Here is a 21,176-nt window from a genome sequence, read left to right as displayed (position 1 = left end):
ATCTTCTTTGTTCGTCCTTCTCACCTTCTGCCCCTTTCTTCTCTTATTTACTCCCTCTTTTACCCGCCCTTTCATCTTCCATTGCACCTTTCTTTTTTGCTGTACCCTTTGGTGTTTTAGTCCGTCATCTAATTTCTCCGGACACAGTACACCGTCTTCATGGGGGTCCACCCTTCGCCCTCTGTCCAAGGCTGCCTTTTGGTATTCCTTTGTTTGAGCTATGGTGATCAGGCTGCACAGCAGGGCCTTCAGCATCTGCGGTCGCGCTCAGCCCCCTCTCGTTTTATGTGCGTCCCTCTCTAAAGTCACAGCTTTGTGCGGTGGGAGAAGGTGTGCGAGCTGCCACAGCCTCTCTTTGTCTCCCAGTTGTGGCGTCAGCTCAACTGCCCCTTTCCAGAGCGGCCGGGTAGTACTCAGAGCAATGGGATTGAGGTCCTTCTGTTCTGTACTCTCTGGCCCTCTCTTTTTGGGCATATCTCTCAACTATTTGTGTCTCCAAGGTGAGTGAAAACACATGATCTTTGGGTAGGCGGAGGAGAGCCCATTGAGGTGGATGCGTATATAGGGGATTCCTAGTGCAGTTTCTCGGATGTCCGCCCCGTTTATGATCATCTCTTCCCCCAACCACACTGATAACCCTTCACGGGCTACCTATCTCCATTCCTTCTGGTGGTTGGGGTGTAAGGGAATTATACAGCGTTTCTCCCAAGGTGTCATCCCTCGTCCCATAGGGGTTTCATTCCCCACGAGATCCACCCTCTGAGTCCCACCCCCAGGGGCACTATCGGGTAGCAGCCTCACCTCCCTATCCTCATGGGAAGGGGCTTCCTCCATGGAAGCAGTGACAACATCCTCGGATGCGTCACATGTTTATAGTTTAATTAGGAAATAAACGTGCTTTATTGTCATAATAACTTACCTCAAACTCCTGATTTGATGCCATTGAGCGTAAATTCCCCTCTTTCAATATTGTACTGTTCACCACAAGATAGCCCAGTACTGGCTTTGAACTAGTGTGAGGAGTCTGTTGGTGCTGTGCAGGTTATGCCAATTTTCTATTTCATCCTTCATTTTCTGGTTTTGTTCTTTCTTTTTTAGGTAGCTAGTCTAGTGTTCAAGTGACTCTATGGTACCATAGTGGCTCAAAATAGTTCACTGGTTACATGTCACAATATCAAGACAGAGTAAATGATGAAAGAATAATTCAGTGCCTTTCACTGTATGTGGACGACCACAGATAACTCTCATGCTCTAGGGGGTCTGCAACCTTTGGCTCCCAGATGTGTTTGGACTACCATTCCCATCCAGTCTGTACAGCATAGTCAATGTCAGGAGATCATGGGAGTTGTAGTCCGAAACATCTGGAGAGCCACATGTTGCAGACCCCTGCATGCATTACACTCTCTTAGGTTGTACTAATGAGTCAACAAGCCCATGTGTTAAAGCTTTTATTGTAACAGAGATTGGCATAAGACAAAAGAAAAGAGGCTCAAGGAAGTACAACATTTACATTTTGCAAATGTATAGTTCTTCACTTGCTGTGGGAAGCTAGGCCACTATTCGCTTTCTGCTTTCTAGAAGAAAAAAAACGTACCAAATTAATTAGTTTGAATTTTCACATTACAAGTTGCACAATTCAATTCTTTTGTGATTGCTTTAATCAATTGTTAAAATAAGTTTATTTTCTAAAAAATCAAGTGAAATGCTCAAAGAGAGCAAACAAAGAAATAGTGAGCTAATATTCTACATGCATTTATGTGCATTCATGTTAGTGATCTTTTATGTTGAACAGAGTTTCCTCATGCATAATCAGAACATGAATGATCCCTTTTCCCATCACCACAGTGCCAATATTCTTTCTATAACTGTAAGAAAAAGAAGTGCTGATCAGGTTCAGCTGTTGTGCTTTCAATCAGTAGAAATGTGGGTTTTTTGGTTCAACAGTTTATAATTTGTAGCATATGAGTGTGTTTCCTTCCCCTTGATATGCCCTTATGAGAGCCCTTACTTCTATCCAGGTCGATCCTTTTAATTGGCTGGTTCCTTTAAAAGGTCATAAAGCCATAAAGAAGGAGTAGCTGGTGGCTACCCCCATCGCCCAATCCCTAAGAGATTATGTGAAAGAAGCCTTGATTCATACTGTGCCACCATAAGGATTGAAAGTGCAACTGCCTCATTTCTGATTGAAGACTACAGATCCCCAGTCCACTCTTGTCTTGAATGAAGGCTCCCTTATCAAACTGACCTCCAGACGGACCAATGGGCTACCCAGAGCTATGCAGCTCAACCACTTAGCCCTGCTACTTGACATCTTGCTTTGACCCCTCCGCCCCCCACATTCAGACTGGCTTACTTTACTCCCACGGATCTCTGACCCATGAAAACCGTTTCCTAGGACTCAAACGCTTGGAACCCTAACTGCAGGCCTGAGAGAGAAAGAAGTCATGCTTTCTTAAGGACTGCACCAAGTCTCTCAAGCATACTGCAAGGGTATGTCGTTCCCCTGAGTTCCTAAACTTACTCGAATCCACCTATTCTTCACAAGCGGTTCTGAACTCCCACGCCTCTAGTTCCCACTTTCTTTTTACTATTGTGTCTTCTATCTAACTTCACTGCATCAGACATAATCTCTAAAGCATACTACAATACCGCTGGTATTGGATTGTAGACACTAACCATTTCAAAAACATAAATAAATAAATATGAGCTCTGTTTAATGCATCTTACCTTGATCCCAACATCACGACTCTTGGTCCTGAGTTTATTCACTTGTGATTCTGCAATGTCGGCCCTTTCCTCAGCTTCTTCAAGTTCATGTTGCACTTTTCGGAATCGGGACAGGTGTGAATTGGCTTGTTCCTCCTAATGGAAAAGCAACACAGAAAGTAATTGCATTTAGCAGATGTTGTCAAGCCTGTGAAGTGTCAGTGCCACATATATCAGTGAAAGGGTTAGCTGTCAACTTCACTCCTTTATTAATAAAGGCAATCAGGGTCATCATCGATTGTTTCTTTCTTCATTCTCGTTTCATTGGATTCAGATCCATTGTGCTATGCCAGAATTCTGCATTATTTGTCACCTCCTTTTCTACAGAGTAGAACTACATTTGATTTTCCAAAGGCTAACTGGTAAACTAGATCAAGTTGCAGAGTTTTGACCTGATCGCAGAATGTTTTGCGACTAGCCAACTCTGTATCCTGAACTCAACAGAAAGTCACACGAGCTTGTGTTGCTTTATGAATCACACCACATTAGACAGAAAAGGAGGCACATTTGTGCCAGGCACTTTCTTTGTCTCAAGATCCTCCGTGGTCAGTTCCTCTATCAAAGCTTCTGTATCCGGATAAAACCAATTGTTTCATATACATGCGGCCCAGGTTTTTTTCATTTGTATTTGTATAAAGAGATGAACCTTGGCAAAAAAGCTCGGAAAATTAGTATGTATGGCTAACTGGCAAATCTGAAGTTTGTGGGCCTTACGCTACTAAATGATATGCAAGGACAAATGCTTTAACCACGTGTAGTAGGGGGGCCTAGGGACAGCAAGAGAGCATGGCATATGTTACAGGATTAACTGGAAATATGAGATATTTGCATATAGTAGAAGAATATCATTTGGAGGATGTATACCTATGAACAGGTGAAAGGGCGTGATGGGGATCATGTGGTGAGGGTGACAGCGTCTGAGTGCTCAGGGGCACCTACCAGGGAATGGAGGTCACGTTTGCATCTTGATACAGCAGGAAAGCATATGATGTGTGTCAGCGATGGGAGCGAATAGGGTGAAGAGGCAAAACCTAGAGGTAGCATAGAAAGGGTGGGGTACAGGTAGGCCGAGAAGGGTTTAATATGGGCAGCCACCCCGTGTGGAGGAGTGAACAAAGGTGCGTGAGGATCAAGGGAGGGTAAAGAGGTTTTTTTAATTATATATGTACATAATGGTGAACACAGTGTATTTATATTATTCTGTTTTGAAATGAGAGCTGACTACTTTAGTAATGACAGTTGCAGGTCAGTTGCGGTTGTGCAAGTGATGTTTTAAGGCACAGTGGCTGAGGTCACGGCACTTTAGTTGTAAGAAACTTAGAAAATGGAATCCTCTTGAAATCATGCAATGTCACATTTTGTTTTCGGCTTTGCAAAACTCAGTTTTAAAGCTTGTGTGAAAGTATGCATTTGTACCCACACATGCTAATTGACAGAGTGATGAGACAACAATAAGTGCTTGGAGAGCAGCCTCTCCAAGTGCCAGTAAAACACCCTGGTATTACTGGTGTTACAGTGATAGGACTTTCCGCAGTGCAGAGTTATTTAATTCGTCATTCATTTTAGAAACAGTTTAAATGAAGTTAGAACACATTTATGTGAGACGTGACCATGTCACCATAGGAGGGCCCATTGAGTCACAATGGGGGAACTCTGCAGGTTCTGGGGAAGCTACCATCTATGTGATGCAACTCCTGGAGGACATATGCATGGGTGATCCTCAAGCCTCCTCCAGTACTCTTGGGCACCTCAGCATGTGTCATGAACAGAGCTGCACTGTCACCAAGAGGAATATGTACCTTATGAGCAATCAGGGAGGACACCCCAGGGTGCCAAATCATGCGGGAAGTGGGTTAAGGGGCAATAAATCAGCCCAGGAAAGGATTTGTTTTGCACTTACAGTACAGGGAAAACTGGAGGCAGTGCCTGGCTCCGTTTGTGGATCTACACTTGGAGTAGTAATCTGAAATGAACACCTGCAAGCCCAGGCATGGATTGCAGAATGAATCTCAATGAAAAGTAAAAGGAACTAGAGAAAACCAGTCCATTTGAGATCTATGCACAATGCAGACTGTTTATCAGCGAGTGTACCTACCGCCAGCGTTTCCAGCGAATATACAGGAGCACTCGCCCCACATGGCACCTACTGTGTTGTCCCAAAATGGCAGACTGTCTTTTTGGTGGTGGGGCAAAGGCCAAAATATGTTACGAGAACAAGCTAAACAAATGGTTAGAATTACAAAAGTGGGTGGTACACCTGGGGAGGAATTAGACCCATGAGAGATCAACCAATCACGAACACGAAACATAATGGAGATACAGGTCCACCAACCAGAACAATCACTGAATCAATCACTGTCCAGGGCTTCCTGTAAAACAAAAGGAAGCATCCTGATTTCAAAGATGTTAGGATTGCATTCCCGGGTGTCAGTGGTAAAGACAAAATAGGAGTAGGTAAGGGGACAGAGAGACAGAACTTGAGAAGGCCAAGTCAAATAGGCGACATGTTGTGAGGTGTCCAGAAGATGAAGTGGGTAAGCCAAGTGACGCTCTCTATATAAGGAAGGCTTGGAGGAAGGTCTAGAGTAGATTTACTGATAGGAACCTTATCCCAAAGGCTGGCAGATCAGGCTCTAAGAAGAAGAAGCTTCCAAGTAGGCTGCTGGGTACTCCAGCCCAGATTCTGCGGGTCATTGCAAAACCACCAGCACCAACTAAAGAAGACTGCATCCTTGGAGACACCCTTGGCTAAGGCGGGAATATTTACTGCAGACTGACAAATACCCAGGTTGGGGGAAGAACATCATACCCAGAAGATCCCTTGGAGCAAGAGGCAACACTACAGGTCTGGCCTAAGTAAACATTGAGCCTTAGGGCAGAAGGTGTGATGCAACAGGTCTTGCCCCAGTAGGAGTACATAGCAAGACAACAAGGAAACAGACAATTGTACCCCACTGGGAACAACAAAGAGGATCATGTAAGGAAGTGTGCTGCTGTCGATAAAGGTGGGGCCGAGACCAGTGTCTCCCTATGCCAGGATTCAAATCAACATAAAACAGAGCGCCAACAGGAGACACTTCAGAACTCAGTTAAACTGGGTATTCCTCTAGCATCCTTCACATTGACACATTCTCTGTCCCTGTCATATCATTATTACCATTATTTCTTTTCAGGAACAACCAAAACACTCACCTTCAAAAATATATTTTATTCAATAACAAATTATAAAAACAGTACACAATATATTCCACCCGAAATACAAAATATTTGTACTGTTCTTATAGGCCTTCATCCATCCCCACCTTCAGTGGAACGAATAACAATGATTAACTCATTTTGGTGTGTAGTGTGTTCTGTAGTATCTGCTTCATGTTAGATAATTTACCTACCTGGAAGACCTGTTCCCAGAGAAGCATCCAAGAATACATTTGAGTTGGCAAGCAATGCTAATTTCTGTTCATAAAGAGAGTATGGGTTTGATTGTTTGGTTTCCTGTGAGATGCTTTCCCTTCCTACTGTGCAGAGCCCACTTATTAACTAGGAATACGTAAACCTTTCTGATGTTTTGGTCAATCTATTACCCAGAGGGAACCTTTCACCCAGTTCTGCAATGCCAGCATCCTGAGGATGGTGGCATAGATATTCATCTACAGTGGGATACATGTTTCAGGAGAAATCACTGCCTAAATACTTGCCACTAACTGAGAACTAGCCCCTCTTCCTAACCCACCCTGCTTGCTTATGAAAGCCAGTCTTATTCAAAGACATCTGTGTAGCTGCTCTGGCACTAAATGTTGTCTTTTGTTTGTATTTATTGGATATTTGTAAGGCGCTTATACAACAAATGGTGTATCAAGTTACCACAAGACAAAAAGGGTGGCGGGGTGGTCAAGGGCAAAACATAACATAACGGTCTTACTAGGCCTAATGATATTTGGATTGTGCAAGTGCAGTAACAAGAAGTGTGAGGGAGGTGGCGGGGCGTGCCGTTCTGCACAAAATGCAAAATGCAAGGGTAGAAAGGGACGTGCAGGATAAAGATAAGAGAGTGCACCTGAAATGGAAGGATGGAGATGAGATGGGGAAGAAGGCCACAGGGGCTAGGCGAGTGCTAAGGGGAGGTCAGGACGGCAAGCGCCCGGGATTGCATGGGGTGCACGGGGTGAGGGTCGACCGGCTAAGTGTGAGGAGGGGGGCGTTCTGGGCGGGGGGGCTAATACCCTGTAGAACCCAGAGGGAACCAGGTAGCCAGTCACTGCGACAGACAGGGGTGTTAGCAGGGGAGGGGGAGCTATAAGGAAGAAGAGAAAAGGAGGGTCTTGAGGAGCTTCCAGATCTTAAGGAGATGTGGCTCAAGCCTGAGAGGGGCAGGGAGACCATTCCAGATCGATGCTCCTGTGGAGGCCTGAGATCTACCCACCACCCTCTGCTTAGAGAAGCGTCGGATCTGCAGAGAGTTGGAGCTAGAAGACCGAAGGGCTCTAACAGAGGGGTATTTAGGGAGGGAGAGTTGGATGTCATGGGGTCCCTGGCCCCAGAAAGCCTTGTGGGCGATGCAGAGGGTCTTGAACTTGATCCTAGCAGCAAATGGGAGCCGGTGGAGAGATTTTAGGGCTGGCGAGATGTGGCCCCTGGGCTTGAGGCAAAGGATAAGTCTTGCAGTTCTGTTCTAGATTAGTTCTCGGGAACTAATTGTCTCCAGAAGAGATCCTTACAGGCTTAAAATTAACCTTTCCCTTGACTTCCTTATTGTGAATATTGCTTTAGACCATTGACTGAGGTGTTGCTGAATCGCCACAAATTCCTGCATAGGCCATACATATGGAAAGGGAAAGCTTGTACCTGCCATTGAAGGTCTCTGTTAGTACACTGCCATGATGAAAAAGCAACTGGACTCACTGTGGACATTTTCCACGGGTGAACCTGGACTTCATTACCACTCCTTAGTTGCCTCTATATTAGAAACATTTTAGAGATTTATAAGTGCCTAAAGTGTTCAAGTGTAGAACCAGGGCTGGACTGGGAATCAAAAGTGGCCCTGGATTTTTTTTTTAATGTGGCCCCATCCAAGCAAACAAACATATAGATGAGATAGGGTGTTTGTCCTCAGACCACTGCTCTGCTTACACGGCTATACCTTTTGCTCTGCTGTCAGTATTTACGGGGTCCGTGTGTATTGCTACCTTCTACAGTGCTTCTAAAGACCCTGCAACATCATCAACGGAAATCCTGGCATGATGCAAAAACAGCTACATAGATGCATGCATCAATATAACAGAGGAGCCAGCAGCTCAGACTCCCAGGATGACTTGCAACATACACCCATGGCACGACCTACCGGTCAAGGGCCGGTGGCTGTTGAACTACTCACTAAACCCTGCAGCAATTGAACTGCCACATGAAGGCTGCCAAGAGCCAGCCTATCGATTACAGGCCAGATCGGCTTCCAATGAATGGAGGTGCTGTGTCCTAGAGTCGAGAGTGGCCCTTGGAACGTGGCACGGATGGCACCCCTCCTTCCAACATGCATCCCAGCTACTAGGATGGATGTCCGAGTCCCGGGGTAGTGATGCTTATTAGAAGTTGCCCTCTCCCCTCATATCAACGCCAAGTGAAGTGGAAATGGCAGAGTTTCGACTACCCGCATGCTCTTGCAACCTACGGTGTTAAGTGGCTTCCCAGGCAAGCTCTCAATATGCTGCCCCATCCTGACTTGCAGTGCGCAGAAGTATCTCAGTTTTGAGTCATTCATCATAGCACTCTTAAAAAGACATGTTTCTCTACACAATTCAATGTTCAAGTCTTAAAAACTCGGATCTGCTTCCAGAATGCAAATGCAGCCTCGTGTCGGGCACTTAATATCCATTACCGTTAATGACCATATCACTGTGCTTTGGCGAAAGCGCAATATCTAAATAAATAAAATATGGATTTACAGCCCATTCCTCATAGGGCTAAATTTGCAATCTTCTCCCTCCATGCCTCACTCTCTCACTGCTCGATATGTACATGAGTAGCTCATGATTTCAACATTCTTAGAGCAATAAAATAATTGCATAGAAGGTTGGTTAATAATAGCATATTGTATCTTACATCTATTTAGCACTGGTCTAAAAAAAAGGTCTTGTTTTACAATGCTTATTAGTACAATTATTATTAACTTCCCGATAGACCAGTGTATCTGTAAAGGCAGTATTTGCGATGCATTCAGCCAGCATAACCCATGGATCACCAGACAACAAGGGGGATTTTCCATTCGCTATCACGTGGTACAGGACAATGGAGTTGGTATGATATAGGGGTTCATTCATGGGCTGATGACCTGATATGACGAGTGCTGGCAAGCCTATGGTATCCAAACCTGCCAGTGCACATTTATAACCCACATGAAAACAGATATCTTTCCACTGACAAAATGAGAGGAGGCAGGGTCTCTAGGAAAAGGTGGAGATGGATGAGTCCAGAAACAATGGAAAGAGAATATATGAAAGGAATATATTGTGGGGATAGAGGGAAACAAAGAGACAGGTAATAGGTGGGCACAGAGGTACAGTACAAGAAAAGGGAGGCGGGTCATAGGTGGCACAGACAGCAGAAGAGAGGCAAGGGTTGGAGACAGGACAGTAGTTACCTAATAGAGGAGCAGGACAGTGAGAGGGGATGAAAAGACAGAGTCGACTGAAACGGTGGATGAAGATAAAGAGAGGGGCTGTGATAGATTAATAATCCAAGAAGATGACAGACTGGAAGAGAGACACAAACGAAGATCACTAGGAGTGTAGATAGGGAGAGATGACAACTAAGACTAGGAATGGGGAGAGAGCCAGCGAACGTACAGGGAAAGAGGTGAAAAGCACACGGAAAGGAGGGCACTACCTAAAGAGCACTAGAAAGCATGTGAGAGGCTGATAATGTAGCGAGTGAGAGGATGTAGTGAGCCTGGGAATGTGAAGGTGAGGATGATGGCGTAAGAGCAAGAACCAAGATCGACTGGCCTTTCAGAAGATGGGGACTGGCAATGCAGTATTTGAGCAGGAGACAAAGAGCCAGACTAGAAACAAAGAAGTGAATGAGATTGTCTGCTGACTTCTCCAGCCACCATAGTAGTTGGCAAAGGGGACCTGCAAAGCTGTTGAGTTAATTGGTGGTTACCGGTAGCTGCCAGTGGAAGTGGTAAGTGGCAATTCAGTTGACATTTCATACAAGTGCAGGTGCTGCTTGCAAGCAAAGTAGGTTGGTTTTGCCTTGCCAACAACTACTTCTATTGTGGAGCACATCGATCGCCACAAAACATCATGACGTAGTCCCATGTTTGGAGTTAGTGGAAAGGACAGAGGAAACCATGGGGCCTGGGTACTACCACCCGCTCTGAGATGTAGATCCAGAAGTGGTAAACTTAGGGCTCCAGGGCTCTCCAGTACATCTCCGATCTATGGTGTTCATCCAGTCTCCCCAACCTTTACTGGTTATTCAACCATCCTAAACCCATATGTTTAACCCAGATTTGTCCCAGAAAACCCTACTTGCTACCAGAAATGGTTGAACCGCTGAAGAAAGCACTCACTCCAATAAACAACCCAGATGGTGCATGTTCAGTGGGTACAATATAGGTAAAGGGAAGTATGGGACCAAGAGTGTTGAGACCCACAGTATTGGACAATCATGAATATAGCACCATTTTGAATCTCAGAAAGTGCAAATGACAATCACTATCTCTCCTGCGTAAGCCTGTGAGCTGTGACAAATGCTCCCAGGCATGGAAGAAACACAGAAGGAGAGAAATGGAGCACGGCGGAAAAGGGCCAGACTAGAGGAAGAGGATAGTCTAAGAGAACAAGGCAATGAGTCAAGGTGGCGTGAGGCAGGTTAAATAAGATGTCACAGCACAAGCAGACTGATCATCCAGTTTCCAAAACAACGGTGACTGAGGCTGCTGGTAGCATGGAAGTCCATACCTAGGCCCATTACAATACAGCTCATATGGGTTACACACAACACAAGATCTGCACCAATTACACTGCAGTCTGCACTCGGTAAAAAAACGGAAAAGACAGTGACCGCGGCATGGAACTAGCTCAGGCCCGTCCTGTGTGAAAGATCATGACGTTTCCTCTCTCAAGTCAGAACTGAGTATCCTTCCTATAAGATAGCTCATTGGGTTTAAGGCCTTTTTGGTAATTGTGCAACGCGCCTTACTTTGACAGCACCCCACAACCAGGAAAAGATTGATTAGCCCGTCCACACCGAAGGGGCACGTATCCAGAGGCATGCAGCAAACATACGATACGAATTGTGTTTCTTTTATCGAGATCTGGTGTTCCCTGCAGGTGAGCGGCTGAGTGCCCATTAAAAACAATAAAATAGTCTCTTTGTCTCATGCACGGCAATACACTGCGGATTCCTAAAATCATGCACAGCTTTCCCACAGGATTTCCCAATGGCTCACGTTTGCAATTCTGTGATCTGTAGGTGCGACGGGACTACAGGCTACTGCATGCATGTAAAGTATTCAGAAAAGTACTGTCATCGAAACAAAACTGCAGCTCGCGATGGCAGAACAACCGGAAAAGTGATTTCATATCCAGCGTTTGCAAAAGTGTACCCTTCATCAAATTATTTCTGCGTTTGCATAGCACACAAGAAGGCATAGTTGTACGCACATCTGGCCAGTTTTTGCCTGGTGTTTGTTTTCTATGTTATACAAGAAGAGAAAAAGAGAATTGTGTAACAATGATAGTTACAAGCATGCTGGTGACCCGTACTCCACTTCCGTCCCAAATAAAGAAACACACACCTGAACAGCGAAGTGACAACAGCCAGAAAGCGGCAAGGGCCTGAGCTCGCCGGCCCCTGTTCTCAATGCCCAGCCCATACATTGCCCATCACAAACGCGCAGGCGTGGGTCTGGCCTTGCAGAACTGCAGCAGCCTGAGACAGCAGCAGCCAGTTTAGAGCGAACCTCCCAGGCTGGCCTGGATGATTCGCTGCGATGATTGATTGATCATGTATCCTTCCACAAGAAGACCGCCAAGCAAGAAAAGAGGCCCTATGCCCCGTGGCCCACCGGGGGACATGCTGGTGTCCCGGTGGGCCAGTCTAGCCCTGAGTAGAACCTTACAGCCACTATTGCTTGAACTGATTTCAGGAGTGAGATGGTGTATTTGTACGGTAAACCCATTTTTGCTATTGTTTTAAGACCACTTACTGTTTTTATGTCATGTGATTATCCACAGTGATGCTGTGTGATATTTGTTTCTGTGAATAAATGGGCAGACATGCTAAAATGCATTAAGATCCTGTTTATTTATTGAGATTGCAACCAGAGACAGCTCATCAGCTTGGACAGAGAACATCAGGAGCATTAAGTCTCAGTGCCCAATTGTGAAGCAGGTGATCTCATAAACCATGTGTTTAACATTGAACTGAAAGGACCACCTTCCTAAAAATCACCCTCAGGCATCAGTAGCAACTCTTAGTCTCACACAAGTTCACTTACATTCACAACTGATTTTCACAAATTCAAAGAAATTCAAAGAACTCCATGGTAGGGATGTGGTTAATGGGAAAGCATATTCACAAATAGCATGTCTCACAAACAATATATTTAAAAATACATTTTTAACTTACAGATTCCTCAACCTGTCTCTTGTAGGCTTTAACCTTTAACTGGAGTTTATCTGCCAGATCCTGCAATCTCAACACGTTCTTCTTATCTTCCTCGGACTGTAAACATATGAAAATAGACATGTTACATACCATTAGTATAAAATATTGCTACTTTTAATTACAAAGGTCCCCTGGCTGAAAGAAATAATCACACATAATATTCATGAGTACCTTCATTTTTATTCTATTCATGAGGGCCCAATATAATGTTATGCTATGTGAGATTTACTGTGTGATGTTATGCAATACACTTTACAATATATGACAACTTGTTTTGTGTAACGTCAATATGTTTTTGAAATGCTGAATAAGATCTGTAACAGCCATCCATTCATAGCATAATCATTATGATTTATGCTATGGAATCAGTAGAATGAATGCAGTCTTATCCTTTAATGGACCAATAAGGAAAATGGAAATTGAGGAGTGTATCAGCTTCACAGACCACATGCAACCCTGATAAAGCAGTTATTAATGTGGCACTAGGTTGACTTAAACTCTGGTTCGATATTTTGGCAATTAAAGTATTATTATAGTTCAGAAGAATAGTACTCGGGAGCTTATTGAAAATAGTATAGTAAGAATAAGTACTAGAGTGAGCATTTGAGTATTATGAATGAAACAACAGTAAACTACATACATACCTGATATGTAATCTCCTTTAATTTTCTCTCGTACTTTCGAACACCCTTGATGGCTTCTACTCCACGTTTCTGTTCAGCTTCTAACTCGTTCTCCAGTTCGTGTACCTGTGATATAGTTTGAATATATGGTTACTTTGCTGGTATATACACACACCTCATTTCATCTTGCCAGTCTGCTCCGTAGTGTAACTCACTCTGCTCTCCAGTTTCTGGAGCTGCTTCTTGCCTCCCTTCATTGCGAGCTGCTCAGCCTCATCCAGGCGATGCTGCAGATCCTTCACGGTCTGCTCCAGGTTCTTCTTCATCCTCTCAAGATGGGCACTTGTGTCCTGCTCCTTCTTCAGCTCTTCAGCCATCAAAGCAGCCTTGAAAATACAGATGAATATTTTGCTTTAAAACCCATAAATAATAAATGTATTAAGGTCCTTGATAAAAGCTTGCTTGACTAATTTTGCTTTTAACTTGCTGTTAGGTTCAATGTATGTAATATCACAATCATTTAATTCACTTGTTCAGTTGTACATAAGTCCCTAGTCCACAAGTACTTCAACAATAAACCCACATCTGTGATGGCCTTCTTGGCTTTTTCTTCAGCATTTCTTGCTTCCTGGATGGCTTCCTCCACTTCACTCTGGAGATGGGAGCTGTCACTCTCAAGCTTCTTCTTGGTATTGATGAGACTTGTGTTCTTAAATGAGATATAGACAAGGATTTAAGGTATACTCTATAATGCACAGTTTCCCATTGGTGTATCATGAATGATAAAAAGAGCTCTACCTGTGAATGCAGAAGTTGCAGACGTTCACTCGCATCAATAAGTTCATGTTCAGCAACTTTGCGAGATCTTTCTGTCTGTTCAAGGGCAGCCCTCATTTCTTCAATTTCCGCTTGCTGAAGGTTGTTCCTGCGCTCAATGACAGCCACCTGTTCTTTCAGGTCCTCTTGTCCTCGGGTAGCATCATCAAGATGCAGTTGTGCATCCTGCCCAGAAAATAAAGATGTTTTGAGTTAGTGACCATATACGGCCGTGTTTAAATATTAACAGTGACATGGTCCAGATAAGAGTACCTTCAGTTGCCCTTGCACATTTCTAAGTTGCTTCTGAGATTCAGCGGCTTGACGGTTTGCATGGCTGAGCTGAATCTCTATTTCATTCAGATCTCCCTCCATTTTCTTCTTCAGCCTTAGAGCATCATTCCTGCTCCTGATCTCAGAATCCAATGTGCTCTGAAGTGAATCGACAGCTCTCTGGTTGTTCCTCTTGAGCTGTTCAATTTCCTCATCTTTTTCTGCAACCTTCCTGTCAACCTCAGACTTGACCTGGTTCAGCTCAAGCTGGATGCGCAGGATCTTGGCCTCTTCATGTTCCAATGATCCCTTTTTAACATAAACATTTGCAGGTTAAAGACATTTTAAATCTGCTTTGAAGCGATTTCGACATAATGACATGGGAAAATACAAAAATGTCTCCTTCACTTACTTCAGCTTCCTCTAAAGCTGCCTGGAGTTCACCTTTTTCTTGTTCAACCTGTTTCTTTGCTTTTTCTAGTTCATGCAGGGTCTTTCCAGTTTCCCCAATCTGTTCTGTAAGATCTGAGATCTCCTCTGTGAGGGAAACATAACATTTAGACAAGCTCCTTCTAGAGTATGGATTGATAAAGAAAAGAATATTCATATGAGAATACTCTATCATGCTTACTTTCTACAAGAGATTTCATTTCCAAGCCCAAAATTCAATAGAACATACACTGATATAATCATATGATGTACAGATCTTTAGAAGCAAGCAGTGGTCAACATTTTAAGTTGCAAGCTACTAGTCAGCCATACAAAGTCACTCACCACTCCAATTCTTCATATAGACTCAGCACACCATTTCATACTCGACAAGAGTCAATTATTACAAGTCAATGGATGGAGGCAACACACTCAACCACTCACAAATGTATTTCTAAACTGTCTTCTTAGCTACACGTGAACCACATATTTGATCATTTGGTTATGTCAGCAACCATCATGATGTGTTTCCTTTCACCTTAGTCACCATTTGTAAATATTGAAGAGCCAGTGGCGTAACACTGAATATTGGTGACCCCAGGCAAAATGTTAATAATGGTCACTTGCTATTCCAACCACCTTGAAAAATAGTTTTTTCTAATCTGGGGGCCCTTGAACAGTGGAGGTCCCCTTGAACACCAGGGGCTTATTGAGTGTCTGTTACTCCTCTATGAGAAACCTACGTTGCAAATTCTTGTTTTCACGTTTCAGGGTTTCGAGATGGTCCAGAGACTCTTCATATGCATTCTTCATCTTAAAGAGCTCAGTGCTCAGGGAACGGGAATCCTTAAGAGCTGCCTCTAGCTCAGCCTGGCCTTCCTCAAACTTCTGCTTCCAGTCTGCCAGGATCTGTTAAGAAACAATTATGCTGTAAACCTTCAAGACATATGCAAGGCAATTCAAAAGCATTATATGATTTTTTGTCTGCCTTTACCTTATCAAAGTTCCTCTGTTTTTTGTCGAGAGCTGCAGCAGCACTATTAGCTCTCTCAGCGTCAATCATGAGATCCTCCACTTCACATTGTAGTCTCTGCTTTGTCTTGTCTAGTGACGCACATTTGGAATTTACGGCCTCAACCTGTTCTTCAGCTTCCTGAAGTCTCTGAGCTAGCTTTTTCCTAATTGTTTGCAATATAAACAGAATATTATTAATTTTAACTGGCTTGCTTACTGCACAGCAACATGTGTCTTCCATCTTGACACAACATACTTGGCTTCTTCCAGTTCCTCTGTGCGCTGGATGGCATCAGTTTCATACTTGGTCCTCCACTGAGCAACTTCCGCATTGGCTTTGGACAGACTACGCTGGAGCTCAGCCTTGGCTTCTTGTTCCTCCTCATATTGTTCACGGAGCAAATCACAGTCATGGCGAGCTGACTGCAAGGCATGCGCAAGGGCATTCTTGGCCTGTAAAATGGTGAAAATGTCAATGCAAGTACACTGACTGCTCTAATGTGGTTCACCTTTCAGGAATAAAAGCATGCACTATGTTGTGTTTGACTGCTGTTGATATGCATGTACCAAGAAGCTGTAGGAACAGGTATTAGATTCGACGAAGGGAGCACTGCACTTCAAAGTTTAATTCTTCTGATTGAACTCCTATATTTTATAATTGTCAACTTCCAAAAACAATCAATATAATCAGCTGATTGATTTTTATTTATCACTTATTTCTGCTTTTATTTAGTAAATGAAATGCACTTTTCTTTAAAGTGGCTGGAGACCTTAGAACCTCCTAAAACTACTGTTCATGCTTAGCTTGCAGCAATGGAACACATGGCTAATAGCTTTTTACCAGTTTACATCAAGAACATTTGTATGCAACTTTTTTAAAGTTTTGTTTACCGCCACCGTTGTTTCCATACCGGGCGATTTGTAATGAGGCCCGATAACTCTTGGTTGCGATGCACTGGAGCTAAAGTGAACCATATGCAATTGTTTATTTCACATCCGTCGATAATACGTTGGCGGGCATATGTTGAATAAAGGATCAAGTTGATCTTAAATACCAACATTAAAAGAGACAGAAAACTGATACTTTTAAATGACTTAAGCAGGACAATCAACAAGCATGGGAGAAATTAGTTACTTGAAAGTTTGCTAATTGGCCGGCGAATAATCTTGAGGCATTGGAAATGTAACACTAACCCATCTGTGGAACAATTGTTGAGCAAAATCCTGCATTAACAAGCTATACATAAAGTCACCCACAAATGTATCGTGGGTCTGCAAAGGCTTCCTTGATTTGTGCGTGCAAAGAACTAAGTCACTGTTGTAGATTAGTTTTTCAGTCAGATGTTTACTGCAATGCTGTTCTTTCTAGCTTGAGAATTGCTCATTGTTTAGATTCCGGGTGTTTATCACTCTCTTAGCAATGTATTTTTAAATGCATTTATAGGCATACAAATCATTTAAAAAATAAATTGCATAGGATACTGCACAGGAGTATATTTTGCCTTTAGTTCTCAAACTCTTTCTTTTATTTTCCATCTAAACCATTGGTGATGCAAACAGGCATCATCCATGCATGTCTGAGTGCCTGGTCCATCATGTATTCTTCCTGTATTGCTTCTGATCATTGCAGACCCCTGGTTCTAGGATATGGGGACGCTTAACTTGAATGCTCTCTATTATGTATGTTCTTGTATAAACAAATAATTGTTTTATACGTTTAAAGGCATTCAAAATAAAATTTGGCTACTAGTTGGCAAGGTTTCAGTGGGCATTACCATCATCAAAATACTTTTATTCAGTAACAAAACCTTCAAGTTTACAATAAAATACAAATTTCAAAAACATGTAAAAACAATACACTAAACCTTCCTTAAAGACCAGTGCGTACATTTTAAAAAAAGAGTAAAAAATACACGGAGAGCATAGCTCGCAGGCTTGAAGAGTAGGACACCAGGGGGGCACCACTATCCTACTGTTAGATCTGAAACTTCTTTCTCAGCAGCCATGTCCTATAACTATATCAAGCTATTGCCAATGTCACAGGGGGAGACAAAGAATATGTTAAAAACAACATAGCATAATTTAGTGTACGAATTCCAGCATCTCTTAAGATCAGTTTTAAATACAAACATCTCAACCTCTGTGATTTTTCACATAGCAGATAGAAGTGTAACACTGTTTCTCTAGCGTTCCCACACGTAGGACAGATCTCAGATGCTGAGCTACACCAGACATGAGTCAACACAGCTATGGACAAATGCCCAATCTCAAGTATCATTCGAATGGGGGTATGATTTCATCTAAATATTGCTTAAAATAGGGCTAACTGTTATGAACGATTTATTTGAGGCCCAGGTTACACTTGGCGGCATCTGCAAAGAGATATTCCACGGCTCTCCAGCAGTGATTTTGGCTTTATTCATAACAGATCAACAACTACCCCCTGGGTTGCTCCAGAGCTAGCTTGTGCCCAGGTTTTCCAGCAAGGTCTTAATATGAGCAAACCATTTGAGTCTTTTGCATCCATTTAAAGACATGAGGTGTAACAGTGCCTCTCTGCATTTTTTTTAGACCTGGTTGATACCAGAACCTTTTCCAAAGGAATACTGGGTTAAACATGGCCAGAGTACCTATAGGAATAATGTTGTACTCCAGATGTAGAGGTAGATGCAGAGGGAGTGCCCTTAAGAAGTAGTAAAAGTTGTTTTAAACATGTGTTTTATTTAATATTGTGTTGACCAGCCTTCACATAATCCCAAAGCTCCTACCCTTATAATAGTACAGCTGGCAAAAACGTGCTTGTTGTAAAAATCCAGGGCTGGAGACACGGCACTGCTACCATGACTACAAATGTATGACGTAATGGCACCACTTAGTTTTTCCAAATTAATTACTTTTTTTTTTAACCTGGGCCGCCCAGCCAGAGTACTCCTGGAACCCCACCTCAAGATAATCAAAGTGGTCTACCTTTTCGATTGAAACACTTTCCACTTTTAGATGGACCACTTTGTGCTTGGAAAAATGAGGGCTAAACATCATCGATTTAGTTTTGCCAACGTTACATTTTAAACAAAGCTTGGTGTATTTAGCCAGAAAAATAGATAGAGATTTTTCTAAACCTTGTGCGGTAGTTGAGATTTAAACCGCCTCATCCGCGTAAAAGATTGCCGGATATTTACAGGAGGCTAGTTTCGGACAGTCCTGGCACCCGCTCAGGAGACCATCAATTATCTCTTGTATATAGATGTTAAAAAGGAGCAGGGCCAGGACACAGCCCTGTTTGACACCCATGGGCACTTCATACTGCTCAGTTGTCTCACCTCCGAGTCCATAATGGATGCTAGCACTTGTGTTTCAATATAATTGAGTTATAACATGAATCAAGTTAGACAGAGCCCCGTGGGTTAACATCATTTGCCACAATTCCCCTTGAGACATAGTCAAAGGCAGTGCTTGAATCAAGAAATGCCACATAAAGGTTCATTTTTCAAAGGGCTGTATGCTTTTGGATTATCAAAAACAGAATCAGACACTGGTTCATCATGCCCTGGTTTTTTCAAACCCCGCCTGCAAATCTGTTATGATATTCTTACTGTCCACCCAACCTTGAAGGTGGTTTAGGATGATCTTACCAAATAACTTGTCCACACCATCTAGCAAAGAAATCGGACGATAGTTTGCAGGGTTGTCCCTGCCTCTTTTTTGGTAAATTGGAACAATCACCGCTTTACGCCAGGAGTCAGGGGTAACTGCCATGGTGAGGATAACATTTAAAACTTTGGAAAGAACCGGATGCCAGATTTTAACTTCATTTTCAAATACATTTAGGGGTATTAGGTCTGGGCCCGGTGCCTTACCACCTTTAGATGTAGCCAAAGCTACTTCCACCTCTTTTACAGTAATATACAGAGGAACTCCATCACTCAGAAGGGAGTGTAAGAGTATATATAGCATTTTACCAGGCTATCCCCTGATTTGTAGGCATTGTGCAGTGCCCCCATCTCTCAACTGCAAATTCTTTCTTCTTGGACAAAAGCGAGGTTTTGTAATTAGCTCTTAAGGTACGTAGCTTAATCCTGTTCACCCCTGATCTAGAACCAACACACTTTTCAATTTCTCTCTTCTCTAGGTCACACGCATCGTCATACCAACCAACCTTTCCCATAGTGCCCTTTCTCATTGCTTTAATAGGAGCAGTTACAAGTGGGCAGATTTTTATCATCAACATTTCAAGCCCACCCAACATTGCATTGTCAGTGGTATCTGCCTCATTCATTGTTTCCAAATAGGATAAATTGCATCATAAATGTAGGGTTTCACATCACGGTCAATTGAATTTGACAATTGCAAATATTTTCGGGCATTACCTTCGACCATTATCTGTTGGAAACAGGGCAGATCAAATCTTAAGACAAGATCGGTTAAACATTGAAATCGACAAGGTGGAGTGATATGGAATATCTCAAAGTCTATAACTCTAGCCCAATCTTTAGCTGAAATAAAAATGTAATCGACGAGGGAGCACCCATTGTGACATGCAGGCTGGTCGTTTGTGAACCACCGGTTACAGGCCCTCAGGTTAAAATTAAACATCATGCAAGCAGACTCAACAGAAAAAAACAATGTCTTCTGGTGGGTGCATTAACCTTTAGGGATGGGATGTCCCAGGGGGAATTACCTTAGCTCTCCTTTCTGTCCTATTGTAATGCCAGGTGACGTGCTGTTGACATTATAAGACTTTTACCAGTGATGACAGAACCATATCTGTGCGCAACCCCACACAATGTAAAAGCTTCCTTTGTGGTGAACTTCGATATCTCCATTGTAGAAATGCGTTTAAAGAATTTCTGTTTGAGGTTCATTTGAATTTTCAATTTAAATTATTGTACTTTGTAGTTTAGTTTAGTTTAGTTTCTTTATTTGTAAAGTGCACCAAGCCCTTAGGCATCTGGGTGCATATCTTGCATATACATTTGTTACACGGTTACATAGAAAATAATATTTTGCATGGACAAGAAGGATATACATATTATAGATGGTTACATACAGGATAGTGGATGCACTGGGTTCATTAAAGTGCATTACAGTAAAGAGTGGAAATAGAGATTTGCTACGTCTCCTCCTCAAAGAGCCAGGTTTTCGCATTTTTCCTAAATGTGAAGTAGGAAGGTTCAGATCTTACAGTAAGAGGTAAGGTATTCCACACATGAGCTGCTAGCACATGGAAGCTGTTTCCTCCTGCCCTTTGTAGTTTGAAGTTAGGGATTTTACGGTCGTGTGCAAGCTGATATATGGCGTGAGAAGTTGTTACTCAAGTATCTCGGTGCAAGGTTCGCGAGACATGTGTGTGTGAGATGCAGAGATTTGATAGGAACTAGGGATCTTCAAAGCCGCTCTGATAGTGTTATTTTGCATTACTTGCATCTTTTTTATGTTCCTTTGGTTAGTGCCCAAGTAAAGAGCATTTCAGTAGTCGAGTTTTGATAGGACTAGTGCTCTGGCTATAGAGTTGCAATTCGTAGTAGTTAAGAACGGTCTGCAGGCCATGATTAATTTGCAGTTGTAGGCTGTGGAGGATGCTGTCGCATT

General features: G+C 42.9%; 1 protein-coding gene across 2 annotated transcripts in view; it reads right to left on the bottom strand.

The window, feature by feature from the left end:
* LOC138569501 (myosin-1B-like) overlaps positions 1–21,176 on the bottom strand; it is a 148,780-nt gene that overhangs the window by 107,488 nt on the left and 20,116 nt on the right. Inside the window, exons 29-40 of one of the 2 annotated variants that reach the window (XM_069647533.1) lie at positions 15,844–16,040; positions 15,568–15,751; positions 15,317–15,482; positions 14,557–14,681; positions 14,145–14,453; positions 13,854–14,057; positions 13,639–13,764; positions 13,271–13,441; positions 13,077–13,181; positions 12,394–12,489; positions 2,728–2,862; positions 1,433–1,574 (exon numbers count right to left, since the gene is read on the bottom strand). The exons of the other annotated variant lie outside the window; for it this stretch is intronic. Of the exons in view, the coding sequence (XP_069503634.1) occupies positions 1,557–1,574; positions 2,728–2,862; positions 12,394–12,489; positions 13,077–13,181; positions 13,271–13,441; positions 13,639–13,764; positions 13,854–14,057; positions 14,145–14,453; positions 14,557–14,681; positions 15,317–15,482; positions 15,568–15,751; positions 15,844–16,040 (1,836 nt within the window). The 3' untranslated portion in view covers positions 1,433–1,556. Of the gene's footprint in view, positions 1–1,432; positions 1,575–2,727; positions 2,863–12,393; positions 12,490–13,076; positions 13,182–13,270; positions 13,442–13,638; positions 13,765–13,853; positions 14,058–14,144; positions 14,454–14,556; positions 14,682–15,316; positions 15,483–15,567; positions 15,752–15,843; positions 16,041–21,176 lie in introns of those variants that run through there. 2 annotated transcript variants of the gene reach the window in all.

Source organism: Ambystoma mexicanum, chromosome 2q (genome assembly GCF_040938575.1).
Source record: "Ambystoma mexicanum isolate Mex_15411 chromosome 2q, UKY_AmexF1_1, whole genome shotgun sequence".
NCBI classification, from domain to species: Eukaryota; Metazoa; Chordata; class Amphibia; order Caudata; family Ambystomatidae; genus Ambystoma; species Ambystoma mexicanum.
The sequence above is the reverse complement of the archived record's forward strand: the minus strand, read 5'-3'. Positions and strand labels throughout refer to the sequence as shown.